At 42.1% G+C, this 24676-nt stretch overlaps 1 protein-coding gene across 1 annotated transcript; it reads left to right on the top strand.

The window, feature by feature from the left end:
• On the top strand, positions 1–24521 carry LOC118388310 (thrombospondin-4-like). Its single transcript, XM_035777223.2, is given in 16 exon segments — positions 1–229; positions 9206–9343; positions 12081–12158; positions 12313–12438; positions 12654–12758; positions 12882–12989; positions 13103–13262; positions 13362–13480; positions 13600–13652; positions 13857–13880; positions 13882–14332; positions 14799–14847; positions 14957–15153; positions 16047–16219; positions 17164–17303; positions 22600–24521. Coding segments are annotated over 15 exon segments (1959 nt in total). The 5' UTR covers positions 1–229; positions 9206–9226; the 3' UTR covers positions 22659–24521.
• Positions 24522–24676: the final 155 nt, after the last annotated feature.

Genomic DNA, 24676 nt, shown 5'->3' with positions numbered 1-24676 from the left:
TTAACCCTGCTACAGGAGCCATCCCTGATTCTTCTTAAAGACAAAGGGCAGAATTTGGATAAAGGACCTGGTCGAACGGCACCAGACTTTACACAGTGGCACCGGACTTCATATACACTTACCTGTCTTTCGCTGTAGAGACGTCGAAGGGCAAACGAGAACATGCTGCGGATTCTGGTGTTGGTGATTTCGCTGAGTGTGAGCAGTGACCTAGTAGCTGGTCAGAGAGGTATGTCTATCAATATTTTAGTATCTTAAGTGAACAAAAACTTCATAGCACAAAATGTATGTCAAAAATGTTTGGAGAGATTCCAAAGTTATTTCAAGTGGGTCTGGTAACACCATGATAACAGTGTCATGAATAAGTCATTTATAAATTCTAATAAATGCTTTATAAATGATTATAAATGTTGGGGCGGCAGCGTAGCCTAGTGGTTAGAGCGTTGGACTAGAAGGTTGCGAGTTCAAACCCCGTGCTGACAAGGTACAAGTCTGTCGTTCTGCCCCTGAACAGGCAGTTAACCCACTGTTCCCAGGCCGTCATTGAAAATAAGAATATGTTCTTAACTGACTTGCCTGGTTAAATAAAGGTAAAAGAAAAATGCATACGAATTGTAATGTTTTATAATGCTTATAAATGCATCTAAATGTTTACGATGAATGAAATACTAAATTCTTTCTTAATGCTTATTAATTCATTTGTGCTACCAACTTCAGAGGCGTGAGAACACTTTTTTGGAAGTCTGCTATTTTATACCTGTGATAAATGTCACATAATGTCTTGTCAATGGTCTAAAATGGAAAGTTTATTTGCAATCATCCTGATTCAATGTAACTACTTTGATTTAGTATATTCCTGAAATAGAACACAATAAATGAATTCATCATCAATTTGCAAAACTGAATTCGTAAGTCCTACATGGCCAACAGGTTGATTCACTTTCACACTTTGAAAAACAAATTGGCAGCTTATGTTCAGCGACTTGTCGGTCAGGCAATGCAACCAAATCACCCTGATAGTGTCATTGGTAGTGTTTTCTTGCCAGTATCTTTGAAGCATGTTTGCTTGGAATTCATTCAGAAAAGATTGCAGCTCCTAATGGGAAGACCACACTTCCTCTCCTCCATGCTCAGGAGACTTTGACACAATACAGCTCCCTGGGGAGTTTAATACATCAGGTCAATTAATACATCTAGTAGGTTCCTGTTGGAGCACCACAACAGGCCCCACATTGCCAGGCTATCCCAGCATCCTATTAATCTGGGACACCTCTTCCTTGGAAAGGCCCAGACCCCAGGGCCTGTAAATCTAACTTCCACAGGAGTCCATAAATGAAGACTTAAAGTGATTTGAGTTGCCATGATTCTTGCCAACCACTGTTAAACCAAACCACAGGCTGTGGCTGCTCTGTTATTTTCAAGCTCCTGTTCTACACCTTTTTCACGTTGCAATGAGTGTGAAAAATAAAACCTTTAATTTCAATAAATTCTTTATCATCCCATATTTTAGAAAATTGGTATTGCAGAGGTATGAAAATGATTTGGCACAAAATCCACAACATCTTAGTCTCTGTATTTCTGTATGCATGTGATTCAGGCCCAGGGATTGTCTTGGAATGCCAGCTCCTGTGGCAAGGGGATAGTAGTGCAGGTCGTAAAGATGATGAATGGGCAGTGGATGATGTTGTTTTATAAAGGGACATCTGCATGGTGCATCGCCAACACATTGCATACTGATGACTTGCGTCAGCCACAGATGTGCATCCAAGACAATGTCACAGGAAGAGTAATGAGGTACGAGCAGGAGCTTGGTGACCTGCCTGACGTTCAGTTTCAACATGAGGTTGACATTAGTTTCAGTTTATCTTGGCAACCTATGATGATAACACCCCATTTACCTGAAATTGCAATTCTCTCTACTGACTTTGAGTTATTTTGACTTTGATTGAAACAGAATGTGCTGGAATAGGAATACATGTGGGGGTATGTTTTCAAAGATGATCTGTCCATTGCTAATGTATGAAACAAACATAGCTGTGTGTGCACATTCATCGCTAATAAAGCGCTGTGAAATGTTTTTTCAAACTCAGATGGGGAAATTATTAATCAGATCAAGGGAACGAATCAAGCCTTGGCTGAGATTAAAGAACTGCTGAAGCAACAGGTAAAGTCACTGTTTGGACATATAGGGCAACTTTCATTGAGGATGTAAATGGTCCCATACAGTATAACGTGAACTAATAGTGTATTTGTACCTCCATGCAGATCCAAGAGATTGTTTTCCTGAAGAACTTAGTGATAAAGTGTAAGGCCTGTGGTGAGTAGCCTTGGCCTGCCTGCAGAAATAGATATTCCAGTTGAATGTCAGTAAACATTGTGGTGTATCTGTTAATCAGGCTGGCGCTCTTGAGGCACAAAATAAAGTTACTGTATTTTTAAAACAGTACATACATGAATATGTACATATTTAATATATAATTATAGTACCAGTCAAAAGTTTGGACACACCTAATCTTTCAAGGGTTTTTCTTTATTTTTTAAAACTTTTTTATTCTTTGTAGAATAATAGTGAAGACATCAAAACTACGAAATAACACATATGGAATCATGTAGTAACCAAAATAGTGCTAAACAAATCAAAATATATTTTAGATTTTAGATTCTTCAAAGTAGCCACCCTTTGCTTTGATGTTTTTTCTCTCACCCATCATAAACATGTTTTTAGACATTTTTGCACATTTATTAAAAATGAAATAAAGAAATATCAAATTCACGTAACTATTCACACCCCTGAATCAATACTTTGTAGAAGCACCTTTGGCAGCAATTACAGTGGTGAGTCTGTCTGGGTAAGTCTCTAAGAGCTCTCCATATCTGGATTGTACAACATTAGTTCATTATTCTTTTCAAAATTCTTCAAGCTCTGTCAAATTGGTTGTTGATCATTGCTAGACAACCATTTTCAGATCTTGCCATAGATTTTCAAGTAGAGTTAAGTCTAAACTGTAACTTGGCCACTCAGGAACACTCGCTGTCTTCTTGGTAAGCAACTAGTGGAGATTTGACCTTGTGTTTTAGATTTTCGTCCTGTTGAAAGGTGTGTCTGGTCTCCCAGTGTCTGGTGGAAAGCAGACTGAACCAGGTTTTCCTCTAGAATTTTGCCTGTGCTTAGCTGTATTCCGTTTATTTTTTATCCTGAAAATTCCCCAGTCCTTAACCATTAATAATTTTAGTCAATAAGACTCTTGCTACGTAAGCTTAACTTTCTGAACATTCGAGACGTGTAGTCCACTTGTCATTCCAATCTCCTTGCATTAGCGTAGCCTTTTCTGTAGCCTGTCAACTATGTGTCTGTCTATCCCTGTTCTCTCCTCTCTGCACAGACCATACAAACGCTCCACACCGCGTGGCCGCGACCACCCTAATCTGGTGGTCCCAGCGCGTACGACCCACGTGGAGTTCCAGGTCTCCGGTAGCCTCTGGAACTGCCGATCTGCGGCCAACAAGGCAGAGTTCATCTCAGCCTATGCCTCCCTCCAGTCCCTTGACTTCTTGGCACTGACGGAAACATGGATCACCACAGATAACACTGCTACTCCTACTGCTCTCTCCTCGTCCGCCCACGTGTTCTCGCACACCCCGAGAGCTTCTGGTCAGCGGGGTGGTGGCACCGGGATCCTCATCTCTCCCAAGTGGTCTTTCTCTCTTTCTCCCCTTACCCATCTGTCTATCGCCTCTTTTGAATTCCATGCTGTCACAGTTACCAGCCCTTTCAAGCTTAACATCCTTATCATTTATCGCCCTCCAGGTTCCCTCGGAGAGTTCATCAATGAGCTTGATGCCTTGATAAGCTCCTTTCCTGAGGACGGCTCACCTCTCACAGTTCTGGGCGACTTTAACCTCCCCACGTCTACCTTTGACTCATTCCTCTCTGCCTCCTTCTTTCCACTCCTCTCCTCTTTTGACCTCACCCTCTCACCTTCCCCCTACTCACAAGGCAGGCAATACGCTTGACCTCATCTTTACTAGATGCTGTTCTTCCACTAACCTCATTGCAACTCCTCCAAGTCTCCGACCACTACCTTGTATCCTTTTCCCTCTCGCTCTCATCCAACACTTCCCACACTGCCCCTACTCGGATGGTATCGCGCCGTCCCAACCTTCGCTCTCTCTCCCCCGCTACTCTCTCCTCTTCCATCCTATCATCTCTTCCCTCTGCTCAAACTTTCTCCAACCTATCTCCTGATTCTGCCTCCTCAACCCTCCTCTCCTCCCTTACTGCATCCTTTGACTCCCTATGTCCCCTATCCTCCAGGCCGGCTCGGTCCTCCCCTCCCGCCTCCGTGGCTCGACGACTCCTTGCGAGCTCACAGAACAGGGCTCCGGGCAGCCGAGCGGAAATGGAGGAAAACTCGCCTCCCTGCGGACCTGGCATCCTTTCACTCCCTCCTCTCTACATTTTCCTCCTCTGTCTCTGCTGCTAAAGCCACTTTCTACCATTCTAAATTCCAAGCATCTGCCTCTAACCCTAGGAAGCTCTTTGCCACCTTCTCCTCCCTCCTGAATCCTCCCCCCTCCTCCTCTCTGCAGATGACTTCGTCAACCATTTTGAAAAGAAGGTCGACGACATCCGATCCTCGTTTGCTAAGTCAAACGACACCGCTGGTTCTGCTCACACTGCCCTACCCTATGCTCTGACCTCTTTCTCCCTCTCTCTCCAGATGAAATCTCGCGTCTTGTGACGGCCGGCCGCCCAACAACCTGCCCGCTTGACCCTATCCCCTCCTCTCTTCTCCAGACCATTTCCGGAGACCTTCTCCCTTACCTCACCTCGCTCTTCAACTCATCCCTGACCGCTGGCTACGTCCCTCCCGTCTTCAAGAGAGCGAGAGTTGCACCCCTTCTGAAAAAACCTACACTCGATCCCTCTGATGTCAACAACTACAGACCAGTATCCCTTCTCTCTTTTCTCTCCAAAACTCTTGAGCGTGCCGTCCTTGGCCAGCTCTACCGCTATCTCTCTCAGAATGACCTTCTTGATCCAAATCAGTCAGGTTTCAAGACTAGTCATTCAACTGAGACTGCTCTTCTCTGTATCACGGAGGCGCTCCGCACTGCTAAAGCTAACTCTCTCTCCTCTGCTCTCATCCTTCTAGACCTATCGGCTGCCTTCGATACTGTGAACCATCAGATCCTCCTCTCCACCCTCTCCGAGTTGGGCATCTCCGGCGCGGCCCACGCTTGGATTGCGTCCTACCTGACAGGTCGCTCCTACCAGGTGGCGTGGCGAGAATCTGTCTCCTCACCACGCGCTCTCACCACTGGTGTCCCCCGGGCTCTGTTCTAGGCCCCCTCTTATTCTCGCTATACACCAAGTCACTTGGCTCTGTCATAACCTCACATGGTCTCTCCTATCATTGCTATGCAGACGACACACAATTAATCTTCTCCTTTCCCCCTTCTGATGACCAGGTGGCGAATCGCATCTCTGCATGTCTGGCAGACATATCAGTGTGGATGACGGATCACCACCTCAAGCTGAACCTCAGCAAGACGGAGCTCCTCTTCCTCCCGGGGAAGGACTGCCCGTTCCATGATCTCGCCATCACGGTTGACAACTCCATTGTGTCCTCCTCCCAGAGCGCTAAGAACCTTGGCGTGATCCTGGACAACACCCTGACGTTCTCAACTAACATCAAGGCGGTGTCCCGTTCCTGTAGGTTCATGCTCTACAACATCCGCAGAGTACGACCCTGCCTCACACAGGAAGCGGCGCAGGTCCTAATCCAGGCACTTGTCATCTCCCGTCTTGATTACTGCAACTCGCTGTTGGCTGGGCTCCCTGCCTGTGCCATTAAACCCTACAACTCATCCAGAACGCCGCAGCCCGTCTGGTGTTCAACCTTCCCAAGTTCTCTCACGTCACCCCGCTCCTCCGCTCTCTCCACTGGCTTCCAGTTGAAGCTCGCATCCGCTACAAGACCATGGTGCTTGCCTACGGAGCTGTGAGGGGAACGGCACCTCAGTACCTCCAGGCTCTGATCAGGCCCTACACCCAAACAAGGGCACTGCGTTCATCCACCTCTGGCCTGCTCGCCTCCCTACCACTGAGGAAGTACAGTTCCCGCTCAGCCCAGTCAAAACTGTTCGCTGCTCTGGCCCCCAATGGTGGAACAAACTCCCTCACGACGCCAGGACAGCGGAGTCAATCACCACCTTCCGGAGACACCTGAAACCCCACCTCTTCAAGGAATACCTAGGATAGGGTAAGTAAGGGTAAGTAATCCTTCTCCCCCAAAAAAAAAAAAAAAAGATTTAGATGCAAGTGGCTGTTCCACTGGATGTCATAAGGTGTATGCACCAATTTGTAAGTCGCTCTGGATAAGAGCGTCTGCTAAATGACTTAAATGTAAATGTAAATGTAAATTACAAGCATACCCCTAACATGATGCAGCCACCATTATGCTTTAAAATATGGAGAGTTGTACTCAGTAATGTGTTGTATTGGATTTGCCCCAAACAAACCACTTGTATCCAGGACAGGGTGCATGTTTTGGAATATTATTCTGTACAAGCTTCGTTCTTTTCCCTATGTCAATTAGTTTAGTATTGTTGAGTAACTACAATGTTATTGATCCCTCCTCAGTTTTCTCCTATCCCAGCCATTTAACTCCGTAACTATTTTAAAGTCACCATTGGCCTCATGGCGAAATCCCTGATTTGTTTTCTTCCTCTATGGCATGTGAGTTAGGAAGGACTCCTGTATCTTTGTAATGACTCTGTGTATTGATGTATCATCCAAAGTGTAATTAATGACTTCACCGTGCTTAAAGGGATATTCAATGTCTGCTTTTTTTTTTACCCATCCACCAATAGGTGCCCTTCTTTACGAAGCTTTGGAAAATGTCCCTGGTCTTTGTGGTTGAATCTTTGTTTGAAATTCACTGTTTGACTGAGGGTCCTTACAGATAATTGTATGTGTGGGGTACAGCGATGAGGTAGTCCTAAAAAAAATCATGTTAAGCAAACAGAGTGAGTCCATGCAACTAATTACGTGACATGTTAAGCACATTTCTACTCCTGAGCTTATTTAGCAAAGGGGTTGAATACTTATTGACTCGAGACATTTGAGCTTTTCATTTTTAATTAATTTGTAAAACATTCAAAAAACATAATTCCACTTTGACATTATGGGGTATTGTGTGTAGACTAAAACTAAATGTCATCAATTTTAAAATCAGGCTGGAAAATGGTGGAAAAAGTCAAGGGGTATGAATACTTTCTGAAGGCACTGTACATTACACATATATCAATATCAACAGCATGATTGCTATGTCAATTGTATGTAAATGTGGTACATTAATCATACCATTGTGCTCTCATGTACTTTAAAAAAAATATGTACAGTGCATACATAAACATCTGAATATGTAATGGTAAATGAATCTGTAATGGAAATGTAAACAAATAGAAAATGCCATGTTTCATTACCTGCAGTAGATGGAGACATCTTACAGGAGAGTGCTCCAGGTTTACTTGGTTGATGGTTGGTGTATCATCATCTCCCACCTAGGCATGCAAAGTCCCCCTCGCACCTCCTGTGACCCTAACCCCTGCCACATGGGGGTAACGTGCATTGAGACCGCCGGGGGCATCAAGTGTGGCCCCTGCCCTGAGGGCATGGAGGTTAATGGTACCCACTGCACACATGTGGATGAGGTAGGACAGGATCCCAAAAAGGTCACGTAGTATTCTGTAGTTGCAGGGATCATCAACTTTATCAGTGTTTCCCAAACTTGGTCCTCGGGATGCACGTTTTGGTTTTTGCCCTAACACTAAACAGCTGATTCAAATTCAAAGCTTGATGATTAGTTTATTATTTGAATCGGCTGTGTATTTTATTATTTAAATTTTTTTTAATTAGGCAAGTCAGTTAAGAACAAATTCTTACTTACAATGACAGCAGGATTCAAACCATTGATGCCTCTTGCACTGAGATGCAGTGTCTTAGACCACTGCGCCACTCGGGAGTCAAGTGCTAGTGTTTGGCTAGGGCAAAAACCAAAACGTGCACCCCTTCGGGTCCCATGGACTGACATTGGGAAACCCTGAACTAGATTCAGCCGCGAGCTGTTTTCTTCTTGAGTGGATGGATGGGGGGCAGGAACATAAGCCCAAACAGATATAATATTTGACTAAATCATAATAATTTCAAACCTTGCTGACATTTGTATACCTGCAATCACATCTTTCTATTATGAGTGGGAATACTTCGGGAACAGATTTCCAAAATTAAAATGACTTTGAGTTGATTTCCTGATGTTTTTACAGTGTTTTATGTCTAACAATGACAATTCCCCCCAAATAATACAACATAATTATTTGTTTTTGCTCAGGGGGGCCAAATAAACTTGGGGGGCCAAATAAAAACACCCGCACTGCCACTGGGGAAACTCTGCTGTAGTGGGTCTAAACTGAAATACGATCATTTACACAGTACGTGTTACTATTGTGTATATTGTTAGGTTTTTAAAGAGCCTCTGAACACCCGGATTGGCATGTGTGCTTTCCTGTTGCTCATTTGAAAACCTGGATTTCAGTCTTGCCGGTGTGTTTCCTGACGATTCCACGTTTGGTTAATGATGTTTGTCCCTCATGACACACTGTAAATTCGGAAGCCTATTTAACTTCCTCAAAACCCCCAGAATAATTGTAAGATAACTCAAGAAATTGTGAATTAATCTGGATGTTTTTGCAGAGGATGTTTCAGTTGTGCAATTTTACATCTAATTAAGGTGTATGGTGCAGTATTTCTCAAGCTAAAAAAACATGTTTTCCTATGTAAACAAAGTCGGAGCTGCTGGGAAGGTCTGTCTCACTGTCTATGCTATTGGATTAACAGCAATCACTGCAGCTGTTCACCCCATGTTAGTGGGGAAATGGACACTGTCAAATGAAAACACAACCTTAATTTATCCGTTTTTATGACCAAATTATCCTATTTACACTGTGTAGTCAATATTGACACTAGAATAACTGTTTCTGGCTCATATTGCTGCCACAGGCCATTTTCAAATGGATTTGTTGCTTTTAAAAGGCAGCCACTCTTTAAATCAACTGTTAGATTATCTCAATAGCAAATTCCAATTCAAATATTGAACATGTACATTACTGCCCTCTCTCCGCTCTCCTCCTGTGTGTGTAGTGTGTCGTGAAGCCCTGCCACATGGGTGTGCGCTGCATCAACACCTCTCCAGGGTTCCGCTGTGGCCCCTGTCCCACTGGCTACACCGGCCCCCGGGTGCAGGGAATAGGCCTCTCCTACGCCACTAACAACAAACAGGTAGCAGTTTTGAATCAAGCGAAGAAGCTTATGAGCTTGGCTTTGGGGCCTTTCCACCTCAAAAAACACACGAAAGAGGATTTCAACACCAGCCATCTCAGATTGTTCTAAAATCTTTTCGGTAATTAGTAACAGATACAATTAGCATTCCTGAAACATACATTTTCTTGAAATATAATTGTATCTCTGCGAAATTAAGCTAATTGATTGCACCCAAATTGGCCATTTTGATTTATAGGATTCAGATATTTAATAAAAATGGTACTCAACATCCTATATATACTAAACTTCTTCCTACCAATGAGTAAGAGGAATTCATTTTTTGGGTGTCAAAAGCCCCCCCCCCCCACACACACCAATCCCACCTCAACAACCAGTATACAGTATCAGTTCTCTATATTCGACAAGTAGTATGAAGCTGTGGCTTGGAGTTCTGCTTCTCCATACTATGTCAATGTTTTCGCTGTGAATCTGATGATGTTTTTTTCCCCTGTTCAGAGAAATTAGTCAATGAAGTCGCTTGCATTATTTACCATAAAGTAGTGTGAAAGTACCAGGTTTTGACCTCTAGATGCCTCTGTTCCTGCTATACCACCACATTATTTGATCAATTTTGCTGGTCTCTTGTGTTTATTAAATAGATCAAAACATTTCCTTTGCAACTTTGGGTAGAAAACCAATAGATTTGTCTCATTACGAAAAGTGTGTGGTCATCCTCACAATTCAAGTCAGTCCTCAACCCAACTCTCCTTGAATAGTCCAACAAATGGCAGCTCTTTGAGAGGGCTATTCCTATGCAATTCTCATATGAAGACTTTTCCTACAAGCCCAAAACTACTGTATAATGGAGAACTTGGCTAGGGATTAAAATGTTGTGACAACCCTAATAAAATACTGAATTGCATGGCAGCCTGTTTTTGAAAATGATCAGGAAACATTTCTACATGTGATTTGTGATGAGTGACATTCAACATTGAACCCAACGCAATCCAATACCATTACAACTGCAATACACTATAAAGTGTGTGTTTTGGACATTTACTATTGAAGTTCATTAGAGACCATAACATGGAACTGATGTAACCAATGGTCTTGATCAGGCTGTTGATTGTGGCCTGTGGAATGTTGTCCCACTCCTCTTCAATGGCTGTGCGAAGTTGCTGGATATTGGCGGGAACTGGAACATGCTGTCGTACACGTCGATCCTGAGAATCTCAAACATGCTCAATCGGTGACATGTCTGGTGACTATGCAGGCCATGGAAAAACGGGGACATTTTCAGCTTCCAGGTATTGTGTACAGATCGTTGCGACATTGAGCTGTGCATTATCATGCTGAAACATTAGGTGATGGCGGCGGATGAATGGCACGAGAATGAGCCTCAGGTTCTCATCACGGTATCTCTGTACATTCAAATTGCCATCGATAAATTGCTATTGTGTTCATTGTCCATAGCTTATGCCTGCCCATACCATAACCCCACCTCCACCGTGGGGCACTCTATTCACAACGTTGACATCAGCAAACCACCATACACGCTGTCTGCCATCTGCCCAGTACAGTTGAAACCGGGATTAATCCGTGAAGAGCACGCAGGTCAGATTCCCTGAGGCAGTTTCAGACAGTTTGAGCAGAAATTCACAGTTTCATCAGCTGTCCGTGTGGCTGGTCTCAGATGATCCCGCAAGTGAAGAATCCAGGTTTTGATTTCCTGGGCTGGCGCGGTTACACGGGCTCTGCGGTTGTGAGGCCGGTTGGACATACCGCCAAATTCTCTAAAACAACATTGGAGGTGACTTATGGTAGAGAAATTCACGTTCAATTCTCTGGCTACAGCTCTGGTGGACATTCCTGCAGTTAGCGTGCCAATTTCACGCTAACCTCAAAACTTGAGACATCTGTGGCATTGTGTTGTGTGACAAAACTGCACATTATAGAGTGGCCTTTTACTGTCCCCAGCACAAGATGCACCTGTGTAATGATCATGCTGTTTAATTATCTTCTTGATATGCAGCACTTGTCAGGTGGATGGATTATCTTGGCAAAGGAGAAATGCTCACTAACAGGGATGTAAATACATTTGTGCACAACATTTGAGAGAAATAACCTATTTGTGCGTATGGAACATTTCTGGGATCTTTTATTTCAGCTCATGAAACATGGGACGCACACCTTACATGTCACGTTTATATTTTTGTTCAGTGCAGTAGTAAAACCTGATACTTTCACATGACTAATTTCTCTGAACAGGAGGAAAAAAACATGACCAGATTCACAGGGAAAACATGACATAGTATGGAGAAGCAATACACAGTTTAATACTACTTGTCAAACAGAGAACTGATACTGTGTACTGGTTGTTGGGGTGGACTTGGTATGGAGTGTAGAGGGTCAGTGATTGACTGTTGACCATTTTTTGGGATTCCTAATGTCTAACGTACTGTTAGGAAAAAGTTTGGTCCAAATCGGATGTTGGGAACTATATTTATTGGACATTATTGGACACAGAATCTTATAAATTAAAATGGCTAATTTGGATGCACTCAATTAAGCAACATTTCTGAGATAAAATCTTATCTGTTTGTAACTACAGGAAGAATTTCAGAACAATCTGAGATAGTGTGTATCATGGCTTGCTGAAATTACATGCAACGACTCACTGGCAACATGCAAGGTTTTGCTTGAAGATGGAAGATTTATGCATTAGGGCTTTCTTTTGTATTTGAATCCTACCCAGGTCTGTAAGGACATCAATGAGTACGAAGGACCCAAGAATGGAGGTTGTATGGAAAATTCCAACTGTGTGAACACACCTGTAAGTATCATTAAAAGTCGATGCCACTCAAATATATATCTCATTAGGAAATCCAGAGGTCTTTCCTCTCTGAGGTTTTGAGGGGGGACTAAGTTTCTGCTGTGGTGGTTGTGCGTGTTGTTGTCAGGGCTCGTTTAAGTGTGGCTCCTGTAAGGCAGGCTATGTGGGGGATCAGCGCAAGGGCTGTAAGCCTGAGAGAGCGTGTGGTAATGGCCAGCTCAACCCCTGCCATGCCAGCAGAGAGTGCATTGTCCAACGAGATGGGAAAATAGAGTGTCAGGTAATGCGATACAATTCTGTTGCAATGGATCAATATGAATTTGAATACAGCCTCAATGTACACTACTCCTTATACACGTTGTCTATAGCATTCTTTTGGATACAGATTGCTCGTTATTGATTCAGCTGCTGTAGCTGAAATGAAATTGAATGCAAATTGACATTCCATATTCAATAGAGTACAGTCCATAACTTTGACTTGATCCTGATTCACAGTGTGGCGTGGGATGGGCTGGCAATGGCTACTTCTGCAGCTCTGACATGGACATTGATGGCTTCCCTGATGAGAAACTGGAATGCACCGAGAGGAACTGTGCCAAGGTAATGCACTTGAATGTCCTTGAAAAGGCTATGGAAGTCCACGACTATACTATTTTGAATGCAAAGGGAAAATAAAGTGGAAAAACTAAGTCATTGGCATATGCTTTATATACATACTTTTAGGATAACTGTCGAACAGTATCCAACTCTGGCCAAGAGGATGTAGACAAGGATGGCAAAGGAGATGCCTGTGATGAGGATGCAGATGGGGATGGAATCCTAAATACACAGGTTACTGATATCTTTCGCCAGCAACTGATTCTTTGCTGTGTCATGTTTACGACAGGTCTTTACACTGATTTTGTATCTTAGTGTAAAGACAGGCTCTGATGCCTCTTTGGTAGGACAACTGTGTGCTGGTACCAAATGTCAACCAAAGAAATGTGGACGAAGACTACTTTGGAGACGCCTGTGACAACTGCCGTGTGATCAAAAACAACGACCAGAAAGACACTGATGTCGATAGACTGGGTGACGAATGTGACGAAGACATTGATGGCGACAGTAAGTATGCATGTCGAGGTTTGGACCGTGACAAGCCTAATTCTGCCATTGCGGTCATTCATGTCAATTGACATGTCAACTACTGTTACCTCCTTCTAGGAATCCCCAATAATCTGGACAACTGCAAAAGGGTTCCCAATGCTAACCAGAAGGATCGAGATGGGGACAAAGTCAGAGATGCTTGTGACAGTTGCCCCTATGTTCAAAACCCTGACCAGGTCTGGTTTCTGATTTCCATGTTTAGCTGTACTTGTATTAATCCTAGTCATTACTGCATGTTCTATCAGAATGACAAACTATGTCGATGTTCGAGTGATATTTTTTGTGTTTGATACAGTTGGATATGGACAACGATTTGATCGGAGCCCCTTGTGACACCAATAAGGACAGGTATAGCGGTGTTACTAGCATTCTTGTTACCTCCCTGCCTTTAACCAGTGTCGACCTGTGCGTGGCGTTCCAATCTATTGGTACGCCATGACTTATTTTATACGTTATGTAATGACTTTGGTTTGACACATCAACCATCAGAATCTCACAACAGTGGGGAGAACTGTAAAATGGTCTCCTTGTGTTTTTCTCTACTGTTCTCAGTGATGGTGACGGTCACCAGGACTCAGGACAACTGCCCTGCAGTCATCAACAGCTCCCAGCTGGACACGGACAAGGACGGCCTGGGGGACGAGTGTGACGATGACGATGATGATGATGGTATTCCTGACCTTCTCCCCCCGGGACCGGACAACTGTCGCCTCATTCCCAACCCTCTGCAGGAGGACTCTGACGCTGAGTCTAGTTTCCACAAAGTTCTCCAATATATCCGTGTAATGTTGACAGTAATATTGTCCAGTGACTTAAAAGTCACATATTGCGTCAATCTCCTTGTTACAGGTGATGGTGTTGGGAATGTGTGTGAGAACGACTTTGACAACGACACCATCATCGACAGCATCGATGTGTGCCCGGAGAACGCCGAGGTCAATCTCACAGACTTCAGGGCCTACCAGACAGTGGTGCTGGACCCAGAGGGAGACGCACAGATAGACCCTAACTGGGTGGTGCTCGATCAGGTATGTGTATGCAGATGTTGGATCATAGTTTCAGCCAGTTTGTTATAATAGGATAACAATCCTGTAGCAATTTTTGTAGGGGTTGATACATTTTTTCTTAGGTCAAATCAAGTCTGAAATTTCTAAGTGGAAATTCTAAATGTTCGATGCCTTTTTAAAACTCAAATAGACTTCAAGTTTGCATTTCCTGCTATGCAGGAAAATTCTCAGCAATAAAATGGTCATCAAATCTGTATTGATGCATGCATTAAATCTTATACAATAAGTCCAAGGGTGTTACAGTAGATACAAATCAGTGCCAACCTACTGGGCATAGACGTCAGTTCAACGTCTATTCCACGTTGGTTTGACGTAATTCCATTGAAATGAGGTGGAAACAACGTTGATTCATCCAATGTGTCACCAGAGGGAAGAGACATGTTAACTGCTTAAGTTCTATAATCTTCTCTGTTTCTCTTTTCCACAGGGAAGAGAGATGGTCCAAACTATGAACAGTGACCCTGGACTGGCTGTTGGTAAGAGCAACAATCACTCTGTCTCAAGTCGGATTCATTCAATAAACCGAGTTGTACATGACGTTCTCAAACATGACGTCCTAACCCAAACTCACGGCATTCCTTCAAGGTTACACAGCTTTCAACGGTGTTGACTTCGAAGGGACTTTCCATGTGAATACCGTCACGGACGACGACTATGCAGGGTTCATCTTTGGCTACCAGGACTCTTCCTCCTTCTACGTGGTGATGTGGAAACAGGTTGAGCAAATCTATTGGCAGGCCAATCCATTCAGAGCTGTGGCAGAACCAGGGATCCAACTGAAGGTACAAAAAAATCCTATATGCACATCCTATATGACTATTATCTAGTCATGTAGTAAAAGTCACTTGTGTTCTCACGGCAGGAAAATAATCCTGCAGCAACTGGAAATGTGAGTTATTGTGTGGATTATAATTAATGGAAGAAAAAAAACCACTGGGCACAGACGTCAATTCAACGTCTATTCCACGTTGGTTCAACATAATTGGGAAGGAAAATCCGCAACTCTGATATGCTTCTATGGTGATTTAATCAGACGTACAATAAACACAGCGTTTTAATATATCATATTTTTCTGTTTTTTCTATTACAATTATAGCAAATTTTCAGTTTTCCCCTCCCCACTCAAATCACTCCCAGACAGTCCTAGCAAAATTCTTTGATTGAAAAATTGCTCTTTGTTAAGAAGCATTTCTTTTCCTTCTTTTTGACCATTTTAATTTAAAACAACCACAGTAAGGTACTTAATTGTCACCCAGAAAATATTTATTCATTTTTTATTATAATTAATGGACATTTTTGTATGACATTACATTTTTTGTGAGGGGAAATCAAGTCTAAAATGTTAAATGGAAATTGCAAACTCTAGAAGCCTTTTTAAACCTTGAATTCCTCCAACTACAGGGTGATCAAATTTAGATCCTATATACATCTGTTCAAATTCATGCAAACATGCCACTACTCTATTAATAGACTGACCTACACACAACTAGCCCTTTCTAAGTAATACTCATAGGGCCAGTTACCTAATATTAAGTCTACCTCTGGACTAAAAACAGCTCAACGGAAAATACATACATTTTGAGTTGAAATATAAATACACCTGCCCAGATTGATACATTGGAAGAGATCTACAGTTCTGTAAAAGTGCTGCCTGTGCAATTGTGTTGTCGACTAGGCTGTGAAGTCCAACACGGGACCAGGGGAGAATCTACGCAACTCCCTGTGGCACACTGGTGACAGCAGTTACCTGGTGAAGCTGCTGTGGAAAGACGTCCGCAACGTGGGCTGGAAGGACAAGACTTCCTACCGCTGGTTCTTGCAACACAGGCCCCAAGATGGCTACATCAGGTAGTGCGCTGCTATCAGACACACCTCGTAGGCGTCTGATGGCTTTTGGTGCAGTTTGCCAACGATGGCGTGACCTTCTCCTTTCATAATACATTAAAGGCCCAGTGCAGTCAAAAATGTGATTTCCTATATTTTATATATAGTTCAACACTATGAGGTTGGAATGATACTGTGAAAATTTAAATAATACCATTTTAGTGTAAAAGCTTTTTGAAAAGACAGCCTGAAATTTTAGCCTGTTTTAGTGGGAGGGAGTTTTGACCTTCTATGGTGCCATCACCATGTGGTAAATTAATTAATAGACCAATAAGAAAGAGAGTGCCAAACCTCTCTGCCAATAACAGCAAATATCCAGTTTTCCCCTCCCCACTCAAACCACTCCCAGACAGTCCTAGCTAAATTCTTGTTTGAGAAATTGCTCCTTGCTAAGAAGCTATTTTTGTTCATTTTTTAAAACAATTTTAACGGAAAACAATCACAGTAAGGTATTTAATTGTTACCCAGAAATGATTTGATATTGAGGTAAAAATGGCTGCATTGGACCTTTAAATGACAATTTGTGGCATTATGTGTGCAACTGATTGGACTGACATATGCGACCACATACTGTTGAACTTGAACAACATGAAATTACTATCGTGCATGTTTTCTCTTATCATCATACATCATCATCATACATACATACATCATACTATCCATATTGTATTCTTTACCACAATAGGTTACATCATCCAGTCGTGACACAACTATTCGGGTTGGAGATGGTCTTATTTTGGCTGCATTAACACAGGCAGCCTAATTCTGATCTTTGGCAAAATGATTGGCAAAAGATCTGATTTGATTGGTTAAAAGATCAGAATTGAACTTCCTGTGTAAACGCAACCTTTGTCATATTTTGGTATTCCTAACTGGTCTCGCTCTATGCATGTGTGTGTCATGTTCAGAGTGCGTTTCTTTGAGGGTCCTCAGATAGTGGCAGACACAGGTATCATCATAGACATCACCATGAGAGGAGGCAGACTGGGTGTCTTCTACTTCTCCCAGGAGAACATAATCTGGGCTAACCTACGCTATCGCTGCAATGGTGAGCAGCACACTAATGACAACCCCACCCCCCTTATTAGAATACCCTTCTCACAAGCAGGAAGTAGAGGAGGGTGGGGACCTTAGGGAATCAATTAGAGAAGTATTGCATTGCAGCATCCTGATAATAGAATTCCTGTATTGAGAAATGGATGATACTGCTCTCTGGCAAAAGAGGATCTACATTTACTTGTGTTTTGTGCCTGCTTCTATCCATTCTTATTGTCATTAAGTGACACTGTGGCTGCATTTACAGTGCCTTCGGAAAGTACTCATACCCCATTGACTTATTCCACACATGTTACAGCCTGAATTCATAATGGATTAAATATATTTTTCCCCCTCCCTATCTACACACAATATCCCATAATGACGAAGTGAAATTATGATTGTAGATGTATTTTTTGTTAATTGATAATGAAATACAGAAATATTTAATTTACATAAGTATTCACACCCCTGAGTCAATGCTTTGTAGAAGGACGTTTGGCGGCGTGGAGATGGGGAGCGGCGGTGAACAGCAACCTTCAATTCATTCCACCTATTTTCAATGGGATTCAAGTCTGGGCTTTGGCTGCGCCACTCAAAGGCATTCACATTCTTGTTCTGAAGCCATTCCAGCGGTACTTTGGCTATATGCTTGTAAATCTTCGTCACAGTCAAAGCTTGTTTGCACTCTGTGACCGTCGGCGTCATTTAAGATGAGGGAGGATGATTCTTTTTTTCCATGAGCATGGCCTTATTTCTATTACAGCATATTGGATGACTGTCATTCATATTCCATTCACCCAGCTCAATAGAACATCGATAAGTTTAGGTTACTACATGATACTCAGAGTTTCCCTATACCCATCATGAGGTTTCTACAACCTAGCCTATGAATTAAAGTTTACAACATACAGTGGGGCAAAAAAGTATTGTCAGCCACCAATTATGCAAGTTCTCCCACTTAAAAAGATGAGAGAGGCCTGTAATTTTCATCATAGGTACACTTCAACTATGACAGAGAAAAAATGAGGGGAAGAAAATCCAGAAAATCACATTGTAGGATTTTTAATGAATTTATCATCCAAATGCTCTCTTGCAAACCTCAGATGGGCCTGGACATGTACTGGCTTAAGCAGGGGGACACATCTGGCACTGCAGGATTTGAGTCCCTGGACACGTAGTGTGTTACTGATGGTAAGCTTTGTTACTTTGGTCCCAGCTCTCTGCAGGTCATTCACTAGGTCTCCCCGTGTGGTTCTGGGATTTTTCCTCATCGTTCTTGTGATCATTTTGACCCCACGGGGTGAGATCTTGCGTGGAGCCCCAGATCGAGGGAGATTATCCGTGGTCTTGTATGTCTTCCATTTCCTAATAATTGCTCCCAAAGTTGATTTCTTCAAACCAAGCTGCTTACCTATTGCAGATTCAGTCTTCCCAGCCTGGTGCAAGTCTACAGTTTTGTTTCTGGTGTCCTTTGACAGCTCTTTGGTCTTGGCCATAGTGGAGTTTGGAGTGTGACTGTTTGAGGTTGTGGACAGGTGTCATTTATACTGATAACAAGTTCAAACAGGTGCCATTAATACAGGTAACGAGTGGGGGACAGAGGAGCCTCTTAAAGAAGAAGTTACAGGTCTGTGAGAGCCAGAAATCTTGCTTGTTTGTAGGTGACCAAATACTTATTTTCCACCATAATTTGCAAATAAATTCATTAAAAATCTTACAATGTGATTTTCTGGATTTTTTTCTTCTAATTTTGTCTGTCATAGTTAAAGTGTACCTATGATGAAAATCACAGGTCTCTCTCATCTTTTTAAGTGGGAGAACTTGCACAATTGGTGGCTGACTAAATACTTTTTTGCCCCACTGTAGGTGCACAGGTGGAGAGAAATTTGAGTAATCAAGGTGACAGACATTGACAACTTCAATACTGCCTCGCACAATCTTGCCTGCATCTAGCTGATCTAGGGTGTGATCATTAGTCCAAAAGATGCAAACAATAGTTTCTATTGGACAAATTCAGGTATGGTTATCAGCGGTGGCAAAAGTACTCAATTGTCATACTTGAGTAAAAGTAAAGATACCTTAATAGGAAATGACTCAAGTGAAAGTCACCCAGTAAATGACGACTTAGGTAAAAGTCTAAATGTATTAGGTTTTAAATATACTTAAGTATCTAAAGTAAATAGAATTTCTAAAATGTACTTAAGTTTCAACAGTAAAAGTATAAATGATAAAAGATTCCTTATTTTAAGCAAACCAGACAGCACAATTTCCAACACTCAGACATAATTTACAAACACAGCATTTGTGTTTAATGAGTCTGCCAGATCAGAAGCAGTAGGGATGACCATGAATGTTCTCTTGATAAGTGAATGAATTGGACCATTTTCCTGCCCTGTTGAGCATTCAAAATGTAACAAGTACTTTTGGGTGTCGGGGAAAATGTATGGAGTAAAAAGTGCAATTTTCTTTAGGAATGTAGTGAAGTAAAAGTAAAAGTTGTCAAAAATATAAATAGTAAAGTGAAGTACAGATACACCACTGATGTTTATCCCCATTTCTTGCCATTTAAGAATCGGCGGAATGAATACACCCCTGATCACGCAAACACAGTTGACCCCTTTGATTGTTGGATAATTCCTTCTCACATCTATGCGCTCTCCACCTCTCACTTTTTCACTTCACAACACATCAGCTGTCTTCCACACCGATCTCGACAAACCATTTCTGTATGGACGTCACTTTGCACAAGGGGGCATGCTGAAACAGGAAAGGACCTTCCCCAAACTGTCACAACAAAGTTGAAAGCTCAGAATCTAATACAGTGTAGCGTTAAGATTTCCCTTCACTGGAACTAAGGGGCCCAAACCATGAAAAACAGCCCCAGACCATTATTCCTCCATCAAACTTTACAGCTGGCAATATGCATTGGGGCAGGTAGCGTTTTGCCAGATTCATCCGCCGGACTGCCAGGTAGTGAAGCGTGATTCATCACCCCAGAGAACGCATTTCCTCTGCTCCAGAATCCAATGGCGGCGAGCTGTACTCTACTCCAGCCGACGCTTGGCATTGCTTATGGTGTTCTTAGGCTTGTGTGCGGCTGCTCGGCCATGGAAACCTATTTCATAAAGCTCCCGACGAACAGTTCTTTGGCAGACGTTGCTTCCAGAGGTAGTTTTTAACTTGGTAGTGAGTGTTGCAGCCGAAGACAGAAAGATAGCTACTTCTCGCTCTCGCTTCTCTTTCATTTTTGCTAGCTAGCTGTAGTTTACATTTTCAGTACTATACTGAACAAAAATATAAATGCAACATGTAGTGTTTGTCCCATGAACTGAAATAAAATATCCTAAAAATGTTCCATATGAACAAAAAGCTTATTTCTCAATTTCTCTTTCCATCCCTGTTAGTGAGCATTTTTATTTTGCCAAGATAATCCATCTACCTGACAAGTGAGGCATATCAAGAAGCTGATTAAACAGCATGTTCATTACACAGGTGCACCTTGTGCTGGGGACAATAAAAGGCCACTCTATATGACTGCAGGAATGTCCACTAGAGCTGTTGCCAGAGAATTGAATGTTAATTGCATGTTAGTTATAGAGAATTAGGCAGTATGCCCAACCGGCCTCACAACCATAGAGCCCGTGTAACCACGCCAGCCCAGGACCTCTACACCCGGCTTCTTCACCTGCGGACTCGTCTGAGACCAGCCACCTGGACAGCTGATGAGTATTTCTGTCTGAATGAAAAAAAAAACTTTTGTGGGGAAAAACTCATTCTGATTGGCTGGGTCTGACTCCCCAGTAAGTGGGCCTGTCTCCCAGGTGGTTTGGTATATGCCCTCCCAGGCCCACCCATGGCTGCGCCCCTGCCCATACATGTGAAATCCATAAATTAGAGCCTAATGCATTTATTTAAATGGACTGTTTTGCCTATATGACCTGTAACTCAGTAAAATCGTTGAAATTGTTGCATGTTGCATTTATATATTTTTTCAGTATAGATTTATTCACTGGTCCTTTGATTGGGTGGACAACATGTCAGTTCATGCCATAAGAGCTCTGATAGGTTAGAGGACGTCCTCTGGAAGTTGACATAATTATGGTGTAAGTCTATGGAAGGGGGTGAGAACCACCTAGGTTTTGTATTGAAGTCAATGTACCCAGAGGAGGATGGACATTACCTGTCTTCCGGCTACACCATGATGCTACCCTAGAGTGCTGTAGACCTTCATTGCAAAACAATGTGTTTTAATCAATTATTTGGTGATGTGAATATATTTAGTGTCTTTGTTTCACTATTTTTATGAAATTCTGTGTGGAGGATGGTCCTCCTCTGAGGAGCCTCCACTGTCTGAAGTGGGTTCTCATTAAGGACTTGAATTATGATCTCTTTCATGTGCCTTTATGCAAGATGCAGGCATGCTGTCATGTGTGGCTTCCGTCTGGCCACTCTCCCATGAAGTCCAGATTGGCTCCCTTCTGGCAGGTTCTCCCATCTCAGCCAAGGAACTCTGTAGTTCTTTCAGAGTAGTCATTGGGTTCTTGGTCACCTCCCTGACCAAGGTCCTTCTTGCCCAGTTGCTGAGTTTGGTCAGATGGCCAGCTCTAGGCAGTCTGGGTAGTTCCATATGGAGACCACTGTGCTTTAGAAAGCTTTCAACACTCTAGAAATAGTATCATACCCTTCTCCAGATACAGTATATGCCTCATATTGGAGATATGCGGACAGTTCCTTAGATTTCATGTTATAGTTTCTGCTCTGACATGCACTGTAAACTGTGGGACCTTTTTATATAGACAAGTGTGTTTCTTTCTAAATCATGTCCAAACACTTGAATTGGCCATGGGTGGACTCCAATCAAGTTGTAGTGACATCAGCGATGGTGTATGGAAATTAGATGCACCTGAACTCAATTTGTATTGTAGTGTCATATCAACAGGGTGTAAATATTTAAGTGAGATATTTCTGTATTTCATTTTCACTAAATTTGCTGAGAGAAAAATATCTAATCCATTTTGAAAAACAAAAAATGTGGAATAAGTCAAGGGGGTATGAATACTTTCTGAAGGCATAGAGTATATACAGTAGACTGCATTTAAATGACCACTCGGTACACATACGACTAGTTTGAGGCGTTAGAGAGAAGTCTGAGTCTTAATTGTATTGGTCCGTTGGATGATTGGTATTGTATTGTAGACATTTGGATGTACTTTACAGACACCAACTAATTTACACGACTCATGTAGGTAAGCCTATTGCCATGCAAGGATTCCATATCGACTTATCATCTCTCCCTCTCCCTTTAGATACAACCCATGAGGACTTTGACTCATACCAAGTCCAACCCGTTCAGCTACAGTTCTAATACAGCATGCACACACCTCTGCCCAAACAAAGACTGGGAGGACATTCCATCTACACCCTCACATTCTGGAACGCATGGCTCCCAGCTGAACAGTGCATGGTTGTGTCTGTAATAGCACCCTATCTCCTATATAGTGCACTACTTTTGATTAAAGGCTATATTAGGGCCCGATTTGGACTTAAGAAATGCCTTTCTTACGCACGCCTTTCATACACACTTCTCAGTAGTTTCAGACTTACCTTATGAAGGTACGTAAAGGGCTTTGCAGGCATGCTTCCCTTGTCATTCAATAGGGTTTTCAGTGCATTTATCTTAAGCCATCTCTTTAAATATGGTGTAACTTTTAGTTAGTATTTTGTTGACAGACTCAATAGAATATATTGAATATTAGTGATCGATGAAAGAAAGCCATCTAAATATGCATATCATTCTCTGTTTCAGCACCATTTGGTAGATTCAAAAAAATACTCTGATCTTGTCGATTATTTAGGGTTAGGAAAGTATTTATGAAATCATAAAAACAAGTTTGGAGAGCCTTTACGCAGAAAAGAAAACTGTGGTTTGATTCATTCAGAAAATTGCCACATTGTTATTTAACCCATGGTAATGTTGGAAGATTAGTGTACATAGAATTATAATAGGGAGAATAGTGTACAATAGTAGACAATACCCTCGTCTGTTGCCTGCACTAGCCATGGTACTGTGTGATGACAGCAGAGTATTGCGCCATGCGTAGGCTTCAAACTGTTAATGCCTGGTCTGCACTCCGCTCCATAACGATTTAATTGGCCTAACTGTTACTAATGATCCTCAGCAACAACCACATGGTCATGACTGCGTTTACAGAGGAAGCAAATGCAGGTAAACAAAACGATGTCATTAAATGGAATGATAATGTATGCTATACCAACTGAAGGGAACTAACAGTAAACTGGCAGTTGTATATGTGTGTTATTAAGCCTAATGGTCGATACTGATAGTGGCTAATATTTAACATGATAGAAATAGGAAACAGAAAGTCGTGGTAGCCTATAATTAAGACATCCGAGTGCCCAGCTATGAGAGTTAAAAGGCTGTGCAATTTAAATTCTGCATAATAGCACGGCACGGCCTTTCATAAACTTTACTTTGGGAAAGTTGATATGCTTCATTTTGAAGCCATATATGACTGGTTTCACATTTGTCTCCAGCAATTGGAAGGTAAAATATATCTAAAACAAGTGTAATTTATAATTATAGTTTCCTTATCCAGACAGATTACACATTTAACTGGCGCTTATCAAGTTGTAAAATGACAGTGCATGGAGAATGGTGTTATTTCTATTGGAAAAAAATAAAGTAATGCTTTTTCCACTTGAAACCGGTAGGTTCGCTAGACCTTATTCATTATTTCCTCATATGTAAAGGTGGAAGAATTATTAGGGAATTAAGTCAAGGTCAGAATACAGCATCTGTTGACACACCATCATTTATTTGATCTCCACCCAAAACAAATAGCAGGTGAACAGCATGCTATTCTCATGCTTAAGTTCAAGGTCAGAATAAGCATAGAGAAAAGTGCATAAAAATGGAATTACTACGTTCCATTTAAGCACGCTTAACTCGGGTCGGAATTGGGGCCATATTTAATTTTTTTTTTTTAGAAGGACCCTGTGAGATGTGACTCAGCAAAATGGAGGCTGTCATATTGGTCACCACCAGTAATGACAACATTTACCGGTGACATTTGCTCCCCAATAATTCCAGTTCTCAGGGGACTTTTCTTTATGTCTACTACTACTCTGTCAACAATATAGAAATGTGAGGATAGTTGTGTGTTTTGAATAATCAGGGTGTGGACAGAAAATGTGTATTACATTGTGAGCGGACTAACTTTTTTCTGAGGGGGGCTATGCATTAGATTGCATGTGATCAATTAATAAAATTGAGCCACACAACTGTTATTTTGCTTTAGCATATACTGCATATATAGGACTTACCTTTAGGTCAAAACTGGTTTACACTTTCTCCTCACTACT

This window comes from Oncorhynchus keta, chromosome 1 (assembly GCF_023373465.1).
Source record: "Oncorhynchus keta strain PuntledgeMale-10-30-2019 chromosome 1, Oket_V2, whole genome shotgun sequence".
Lineage (NCBI taxonomy): Eukaryota > Metazoa > Chordata > Actinopteri > Salmoniformes > Salmonidae > Oncorhynchus > Oncorhynchus keta.
This window is presented reverse-complemented; position numbering and strand designations above follow the sequence as displayed.